Source organism: Heptranchias perlo, chromosome 24 (assembly GCF_035084215.1).
Source record: "Heptranchias perlo isolate sHepPer1 chromosome 24, sHepPer1.hap1, whole genome shotgun sequence".
Lineage (NCBI taxonomy): Eukaryota > Metazoa > Chordata > Chondrichthyes > Hexanchiformes > Hexanchidae > Heptranchias > Heptranchias perlo.
The window spans coordinates 34,377,995-34,387,880 of record NC_090348.1 but is presented as its reverse complement, the minus strand read 5'-3'; the positions used below and the strand labels follow the sequence as shown (position 1 = coordinate 34,387,880).

Below are 9,886 nucleotides of genomic sequence, written 5' to 3'. Positions count from 1 at the left end.
TAATGGGCGAGAGGTTCATGCATTCTTAAGATATTTTTCTGACCACTATTTGAATGGAGCCAATATCCCATTTACTTTAAATGGTTGAGCACCTCTGCTACAAAAATGAAATATATGAAAGTCATAGAAACATGTCAAATGTTCATCTCCGACTAGTGCCGATGGTAATTTGTCAGCTTATATTCCCAAAGGATAATACCATTGTAATATACTGCAGTTCATAAAGAAAAGTCCAAGGGGGTGAAATTTGACTTTGATGGTAGCGCGGATCTGGCGAAAGCGAACAGGCAGCGTGTTTTACACCTCCCACCAGCCCCCCTCCCCGGATTTTCTTCTCCACTGACTTCAGCGTGAGGTGTAAAACGGGCTGCCAATTCAATATCGCCCGTTTTGTGTTATCGCTGAAGTCGAATTTCACCCCCCCCCCCCCCCCCCGCCAATAGTCTCAACAGCCGTCTGGTGCCTGCATTAGATTTGGCTGATTCTAAATGCTAATAAGTGGTCAAATAACTCATCCACAGTCAGCTCAGTATCAATGTTTCATCCTCTACTTCTAGTGATACATTTTTATCAGGTCATATTCCTGGAATGAAGAAAACAGTTCGCCAATGCTCTGGAATCCCACTCGAATCAAATCCATTTGTAAAGAGCCTTGTGAGCCTCCCCGCCGAAGTCAGTCATCGCTCTGAAAGCTGTCCTGCACAAATGAGCCCCTTTCAAATGTGCAGGGCGGACAGTGCGCTGTGATGAAGGGAGCTGCTTGCTGAAAAGCTCTTGTGCTGCTGGAGTTTGTTGCTAAGCCGTTAGCCACCGTGCCGATCCTTGTGGCTGGAAAAACAGAAACCACTCTACAAACTTCAGAGTTCCATACGTGATGTCCTTATCTAAGAGACCTGCACGTCTCCGCTCTCCTCGTGTTTGGTTCGCCTCAAGTTACCTTTCATCTTGACAAATTCAGGTGCATTTTCCTGCTTTTCTTCAGCTTTCAGCTTTTCTTGTTCAATCTGAAACAACATTGAATGGTCACTAATGCAGCTGCACCACCACTCCGTGTCACAACCATACAATTCCAACTCTTTTCAGAACTCCTGGGAAATCTAGTGCTTGTTCTGCAACTTTCTCATCGACAGTCTCACTGTACATCAGAGGGATCATAATTTCATAGAACAGAAAAGGAAAAACTGAATATTGCAGCGAGAAATAAAAATAGAAAATGTTGGAGATGCACAGCAGCTCAAGTCAATATCTGAAAGATAGGTTAATCTTTCAGGTGGATCTTTTCATCAGCAGTTCTTATGAAAGGTCCCACCAGAAACATTAGCCTATCTTTCTCTTTCAGCTGCCGACTGACCTGCCGTTCATCACCAGCATTTGCTGCTTTTATTTCATAGTTACAACATTCCCCGTTTTTTCTTTTAAACTGACTAAAAACTACTGCATTAATTTCACAATAGTGTTCTCCCTCCAAAAAAAGTGTTTTTTGTGCAAGCATGTGTGATCAATTTTCACTAGCACCAACAACAAAATTCAGCCCAGTGATTTGGGCTGTTCAAGGTCTGTTCGTTTTTAATGAAGGTTTTATTACTAAGTTTATAACCCTGCAGTAATGCGTGTGTTTTGAAAATAATCCCCATTTGTTTTTATTGAAGAAACATAGGGACCATTTAGGAGACATTCTTGGCAAGAAATGGATTATTCCAGCAATGAACGTCATTTTGCTGTCAAAGATAAATGAAGTCTCTGGTAGCAACAAGCAAATCAAACAATTAAGTAATACTTTCCACTTTGCCTGGCATATACAGGCTTGGATTTGAATTTTAAAAAATATAGCTCAAAAGAAAGCCATTAATTCTGTTTCCCCATTCCTCCACATATATTTAGCATTGAAATTCTGTTGAGTACGACTGCAGTATTGTGCTGAAACTTTACCACATATAAAATGTGCCACCATGGGTTGGGTTTGTAAACTTTGGCAATGATACAGCACTAATTTAAGTAATTAAGCTTCAAGTGGGACATTGTAGGAGGGATGTTTTCCATTACGTAGAACATAGATTTTATCTTAAGTAACTTGGACCCCATATCATTAAGGTGGAGTTGTCTATTAAACTGTTTAAACACTGTTTTGCTGGTTTTCCCACCTGGACTAGCCTCTGTTGACGTTTCATTAACTGTTGCTCCAAGTCTGATTTCTTCTGAGCTTCTTCCTCTTTCTTCTGTTTAACTACTTGATCTCTCTTTCTCTGCTCCATCACTCGTTGCAGCTCTGGTTTGTTTTGAGGAGCAATGCCCCTGAAAATAAAACATTTCACAAGTTAGGGATGTGACACAAGAAAATAAGTAACAACTATCGAACTTGGGAGGTGTGCCATGTGTCTTACAGGCCTGCAGTTAGGGCCACAAGATCCACAGTTGGCTGGGTGGGCTGAAGTGAATTTAAGCTTTGATAGGCCATGGGCAACCTGCGCCATAACATCATCTCTGGGATAGACAAGACCGCATAATTTGATTACATTTCTACTTATATGGAGTGCAATCTCAGTTACACCAGTAACATTAATTTAAATGGATCATCATCATGGTTTTGGGGTAAGCTTATTTCCTAGAATAATCTGCTCTAACAACTCTATTTCAGAGCTAGAATTTGCCCATTGGGAATGTACACACTGCAGTAAATGTAACGGACTACTCTAATAAATAAACCAGCAAAAAAGGTTAAAATAAAAAGGGTAAATTCAGCGATCCTGTGCTCCCAACTTTGAACTGTGCTTGAAGGGTATGTGGGTCAGAGAATTAAGGTGCTGTGTTGTAGCCCTATCTTTAATCCATGCTGTCTTTGAATGTGGCTTAATTTCACTGACCTGTTTCAAGATCTTGTAACGATGTGTTGGAACAAAAGATTTGGACAAACTTAAAACACTTAATTACAAAGATTGTCTGCCATTTCACAGCCTTCAAATACAGACAATGCTTATGGAACTAGCCTCGAATTCCTGTGGTTGAAATGAAAAGACTGGCCATTTAAACAAGTAATACATTAACCTATTATCTGACTGGAATCAGAACTCAAACTCTCCAATCAAAATGTGTGTTCCTGTACCTTGCAGGAACAGTCAACAAAACCCAAAACTCATACTGTGTGTACTAAAGAAACCAATCAAGAAACCGAGGGAGACAAAAGTGCTTAACCTTTATCACAAGTTCCTACTTTTAATAATTGCAGCTCAATGGGATCAGAATTAACAATGTGACATACAACTGGTTTGCTAGATTTTTTTAATGTCAGTGGGGGATAAACACTTGCGATATGCTTAACAAGGATATTATTTTACTACACTGTACTTAAATGTTTTTTTTTGAATAAAAGTACATGCTAATCAGAAGAAGTCATGCAGTAACCGTCAGCAAGATTTTTATTACAAGACTCAATCTATTTGTCCTGAGTTAGAGTGCTACCCTCCCTTATGCCCATTATTGTTTAGTAAGGACACCTTCCATATATCTGTCCTGGATTCATGCACCTCTCTAGCGATCCCTCACACCACTTCTAATAATTAATCTATAAAGCTGCTTTAAATTGGCCTCGTTTTAATTCAGACTCCAGGAGACCAGTGTCCATGAGCTGGCTCCTGACGTTTACACTACTAAAGGCAGCACAGTTATCCAGGTGGCAGAAACGCAGACCCACGAAAAACCGGAGCTACTTTTATACTGCCGCTGTTATAATTCAAATTTCAGATTTAGCAGCACAGGCATGATGGGCTGAATGGTCTCTTTCTGTGGCACAGTTTCTATGATTCTATGATGAGACTGGTCTCTGTGAACCAGTTCCCAGTGTTTACAGCAATAAATCTGGCTCCTCGTCCAGGTACCCGATTCGTGAATCGCTGGGATAAGGGAGCTAGATTTAGAAGTATAAATGCCAGATGACAGCTTATGGGCATTGGTCTCTGAGATTCTGAACCAAAATAAGGCCGATATAAAAGCAACTTAAATCTCCCATATAGCCGCAGGATATCTGACTCTGTTGCAGACAAGTGGGAGAAGCCCCGAGGAAATTTACTCCCATCATCTTACAAGTTTCAGGTATGCCTTAGATATTCTCTTGGGTACAGTGGTGCAGGTCACTCCTGTAAGTGATTTTAAAGTCTTACATTCAGCAGTGTGCCCCCGCTGCCCAATATTTAATGTTACAATAGTGTAGCCCAGGGATCTAACAATGGGATCCCCTGGTGATTTGAGCTGGATATTGAGACTTTCACTCACACAGTCATGTTCGCTTCTCCAGTCAGTCCGAAGGCAGACTGAGAAATACAATGACATGATGCCAGATATGAATTATTAAGCTGTTTTATTTACAAACAGCAAGTGAACAGAGAAACAGTCAAACCCAATTCCATTTACTTTACTCAACCTCCTGTTCATTCCGTTTTGTGGGCTGATTTACTTGTTTTGGCATTCATTACCTTACATTCTATCCAACTTCTAACCATAAAAACTGACCTCATGCATTTTAGCTTCCAGTTCTGGGCCCCAGGCTCTTGTTTAAAACACCTAACTGACAGCCCATGTGTCCCTTTGCCCTCCTCTTTTTGTTCCCAGCCAGTGGGAGTGCTGAGAATCTGACTTTGTCCCCACTGAGTGATTCACTAGTAATCCTGTCAATAAAATCAGCTTCTTCTCCTCTCCTGGGGTGGAGGTTTAAAGAAAACCTCTCCTCCTATTCCCAAGATGAATGGGGGTCATTCTGGATAATAGGCCTGGTATCAGACAATTGTTCCTCATTGAATCAGTTTGAAATGGACTGTCAGCTATGACATTTTACAAACGGGCTCATCTGGCTTTAATACACATCTTCAACGCCTGCAGCATGTGGCTTTTTAAAAAAAAACCTGTGCAAATTCACTTTATTTTAAAACACAACATAACTCTATCCCAAATCCTTTCAATAAAAAAAAAAATCCAGAATTCTATGATGCGACACATTACAACCATAAAAAAGGCATGGGGTCGATCTTTACCTTTACCGCCTGGTCTGAACGCAGAGGGAAATCTGGTGGGTAGGACCGCATGGCCCTTATTGAAGCCTGATTCTCTTTCTATTAAAATGAATGGGGAGAGTGGGGGGGGGGAAATCCAGTGGGTTCAGCAATAGGCATGCGATCCTCCTCGAAAGAGTATCCTTTCTGTGCTTTGCCCAGTAGATGCTCAACGCCCAGGTAGCAAAGATAAAAATCTACCCCCATCCGATTGAAAATTAGTACCACACTTAGTTTAAACCTATTTCCATACTAGAGAATGAGCTGTAGCTAATTTTTTTTGTCTATAAATACTATGAGTTACAATTTATTCCAACACAAGCCCATCCAGATGGTTCTGCAGGGGATAATGGCCTCAGGCTGTTTGATGTGCACACTATAAACAGCACCGACAGACTGACAATAAGAAGTGCATGAGCTGACAGGTCAAATACAAAGGCCCTGAAAATCTGCGTGGATGGAGTTCTACCAGCCTCCCACCATCATTCCAGCAGGAAACTGGCAGAACCCAGTTTCTCTGGGTCTCCACTGTTCACATACTTAGTGAAGGGCGGAACTTGTGCCTACCTTTTACAAACGTCATTGGGGGGTGGGAAGGAGAAGCTGTGGGCAGGTTCTCCCTACTCTGGGAGTTCCCATTTCCCAGACTCAGACGAGGCACATTGTCCTCCAGACGAGTGCAAGTGGGACCCTCCGGTGGGGTTGGGGGCAGTGGGGGGGGGGTGGAAGAGGTGCAGGGCAAGCAAATGGCCTGGAGCCCCTATGAAAGGTTAATTTTAAAATTAACCTATCTTGATCAGCCGCCTTATACGGGTGGTGGGGGGCAGGGAGGGACATAACTGGGGTCTGAGCAACCCCACCCAAAAGGTGGTCAGACGCCGGATTTCTAGTTACATGGGGCAGATGGGCAATCACGTTGCACCCGCAGTGGCACTGGCACCCAGCCACCTGCTCCATGCAAATTAGGTGCCCTCACGCTCACTCTGCAAACTCTGAAAAATGGGTTTCACCAGGTATAAATAAGTGACTGTGTTGCCCCATGAAATGTACCATATACTATTTGTGCAGCTTCAATGACAAGCCCAACTCTGCACATTGACATATTTGCCTTATATTCTCAACACCAAAAGCAGCAAGCCAGACCCTCTCAGCAACAAGCCTCAGCAAAGCACTCAGTGTTATCACCACTTCAAGGATGCACAAACCAACCAGGAGGCGCAGACTTTAGAGGGTTATAGCGATATAAATGAGGAATCTCAAAGATTTCTCATGGGTCGGGAAGAGTAGAGGTGGCAGCTCAAGAAGGGCCCATTGCTGCTGACAGGAGGTATAGCAAGAGCCATATGGGTCATAGAGTCCTTTTGTCCTTTGAACCTCACTGGGCCAGGTATAAAATGAATGGCACTTCATGAACACGTATGGGTACACAAGTCATTTGCTACCTTGCAGAACACATTGCGAACTGGGCTTGTTATACTTGCAGACTCTACTAGCAAATTTTGAACAGTTGTGAAGCATGAGTTAACTGCTCTGAAGACTGTCACTGAGCAGCATGCAGTATCAGTATAAACCAGCAGTGGATACGCCAGTCATGCAGACAGTAAGTACAGTTGGAGCATCTCAGGAATGTTTCCACTGATGGTGTTGACGTCCACACTCCTTGACACAATAACTTCATACGACATACAAAACTGACGGTAGGTAAAGACCAGCTGGTCCATCAAGCTTGCCCTACACTCATGACGGCTGGAGCATCATGACCACACTTGCTACACCCCTGCAGCCATGTAATCTCCTGAGAGAAACAAAAAAAAAACCCAGGGCCAATACGGGAAAAAATACTCTGGAAAATTCCTCTCCGATCCCCTCAGGCAATTGAAACCAGTCCGGGAGATTGAAGCCAACGGTTATGTAATGCACTTCAGAGACAGGCTTCAGAGAACCATAAGGGAGGGATTCAGATGTCTCATGGAAGTGCAACGCTTTGTAGCTTTTGAACAGAGCAATGACCCAAGGGAGGACCCAGACTCCAGCAGTGACATGCAGCTAGAAGCACACGAACAGGCAGATGGCTCTCAAGTTGCTGATAATTCCCTGCTTGCAGCTCCCTCTGGAAAAAAAGAGACAGGAGAAGCCAATGAAACAGGTTAGCGCCTGCAGCTGCAACAAGACAGGCTATTCCTGGCACAGACAGGACCGTCTGGTTTTACCACATGGTGAGGTAAACGCCAGCTGAATCATAGGCAGTCGCCATATGTACTCTTTCAAATAGTACATCACATCGGTGTAGTAGAGTTGAAACAGGACAGTGTAATAGTTCATGCAGCACAAAGTTTCCCTGCTTTTTATTTTTCTTTTTCCTTATTCCCATAACAAGCTAAATAATTCAACTGAAGCTAGCTTGTTTTTTTAAAGAAATTCTCAGTATTAAAATAAAGAATTTCAAGTGTTTTCACTGCAAGAAAATTAGAGTACAGCAACAGTGGAACCTCAGTTCATTTTTTTTCTCCTTCACTAGCACAGGAGAGCTGTGGCCAATTGCAGAGTCTCATTCTGGCTGAGACTCGTTGACTCAGCACAGTACAGGAATCAAATTTAGGTCCATCCTCGTCTCTGTGGGTCAGTTCCACACTGGGCGCCATATTTACCTGTTGAGCCATCAGGCAGGATTCCCTGCTGCTTTTAATTATCATTCAAATGACAACAGCAGCAACTTGCATTCATATAGCGCCTTTAACATAGTAAAATGTCCCAAGGCGCTTCACAGGAGCCACAAAGAGATATTAGGACAGATGATCAAAAGCTTGGTCAAAGAGGTGGGTTTTAAGGAGCGTCTTAAGGGAGTAAAGAGAGGTGGAGAGGTTTAGGGGGGGAATTCCGGTTAAGGTATAATTCAGACAATTATTTATCTACCGTTTCTGGTTTATTATCAGCTCTCTGTGAAGATCCTGGTGATTTTTTGATGTTTTCACAGGATTGATCAGCTTCCTGGGTCTAATGAGTTCTGCGCTGTCCTCATCTTCTATGTAGTCTGGCTCAGCCATGATACTCCTTCCAAAATCTGGCACTTCGTGTTCCAACTCTGGCTTTTCACTCTCTAAAAAAAATAAAAATAAAAATTGATTCAAATGTGAATAATTCATAGTCAATTGTTAACCAGTTTATTTGAACGTATGTGCCACTACAGGAAATTAATCCCCATAAGGTTTCAAATTATTTCCTTTGTGCAATGTCAGAATGGAAAGGTTAGAGGTTAAATGTCCCGCTCTACTTAGTTCCCAAGTGGGGAGGTACCTGGTATGGGGTGCAGTGATTGTGAGATGTCCTGTGTGGGTTGAGTTGTTGTGCCTTCTAGCCAGGAGACGATTCAGGGGCAGGTGCAGACCTAACCCAAGTTGAAAAATATGTGGATAAATAATAAAAGAAAATTTGTAATGCCCCCATCCCCATGACCCACACCTTTGTTGTTCTGGGTGGTGAGGCAGGTAGGGAAAAAGTCCACTCCATAAACCTCTCCATTGGGCTGGCAATTCCACTCTCTCTCACTTGTATAGTACAGGAAGGTCTTCCATTCAGACACTGATTCTCCAGAAGCCTGGTCAAGAGAGTGCAACCTGAATAAGGGATTGGAATTAGATTTGAGCATTATGTTGCCTAGGCAAGATTCTATTGTGCCCTTTCTACTGCACTTTTGGGGAGGGAATATCTCTGCTTTGTGTGATGCGTAACAAAATTATAAACTCATTCTTTATGAACATTTTTATTCACAGCAACCAGCATAGAGAGGAAATTTTTCTCTGATTTTGTTGTGCTGTTTTTTGGTATGAAGTGAATTGATGATTTCACATCAGTGTTGTAGCTATTGCATTGTGATACAAATTCTCTTTCTATCTTCATGAAAAATTGTTTGGTAACTCTTTTTCCCCTTTAGGGAGGGAAAACAAAAACAGGGAGACATTTCATCACATAGATGCCAAATACAAATGGTCTAATCTGTTGTGAGCTTGCAAAGAAGTATCAAAAATACCTTGTCATGCGGTTGGTATCCCTTTAAGGCACTTGGCTTGTACCTTAAATTAATTCTCGGTCTACTATTCCTTCACTGAACTTGCTGAACCATTGACAATAGCATTTATAAAACACCCTGGACCCAATTTTCAATTTCTGATGCAACTGTTAATTATCCAGAGGAAAATATGTAGGCACAGGCCCAAAGATGGCGATAGCCAGGATTATTCGCGGTGGTATTAATTACAATTTGGATATCCTTGGATGTTCCTGTGATTGAAAATCTGCACTGGACACTTTTAATCAGGTCATTTTGGCCAAATCATGATGGGTTGGCATTGTGAATTCTTCACACATCTATTGTCATATCTTGCTTCTGAGTTCATTAAAATTTGAAATCAGAATTAAAACCATAAAAGAGGTATAAGAGACAAGGTGTTACACCACATCCAAACTTTAGAAAAGAAAAAACTAGACCAAGGCAATTGAAGGAACGCAATACAATCATGCTCCAGGCATAATTCAACTGTGTTTTTTCTGAAGCTTTCTATATAGTCCTATTAGCAAAAGAAAATTCCTTATGAACTCCTTTAGATGTACAAAAAAGATATTTCTTGCAAAGTTCTAGTAAGATATAGTTCAAAAGGATATATCAGGCTATAAATTACTGTATGCTATTTAAATGGAGGTGGTAACCAGTTTATTTAAAAATAAATAGTGGATAGAGAAATGTGATCCAAATATGTAAGATGTTTATACATGAACATCACAAATAGTAATTTATAAGTAGTTTACAACAGGTACATCTACTAGGTCAGTCAGAAAAAAAAGGTTGGAAA

At 41.7% G+C, this 9,886-nt stretch overlaps 1 protein-coding gene across 4 annotated transcripts in view; it reads right to left on the bottom strand.

Moving 5' to 3' along the window:
- Nucleotides 1-413: 413 nt before the first annotated feature.
- The window catches only part of LOC137341681 (protein FAM107B-like), a 104,368-nt gene continuing 94,895 nt past the window's right edge, over nucleotides 414-9,886 (bottom strand). For all 4 annotated transcript variants that reach the window (XM_068005044.1, XM_068005045.1, XM_068005046.1 and 1 more), the window contains 3 exons: nucleotides 7,953-8,136; nucleotides 2,142-2,292; nucleotides 414-1,004 (listed from right to left, as the gene is read on the bottom strand). In XM_068005044.1, coding sequence (XP_067861145.1) covers nucleotides 885-1,004; nucleotides 2,142-2,292; nucleotides 7,953-8,136 — 455 coding nt within the window. In that variant the 3' untranslated portion in view covers nucleotides 414-884. The remainder of the gene's footprint in view (nucleotides 1,005-2,141; nucleotides 2,293-7,952; nucleotides 8,137-9,886) is intronic.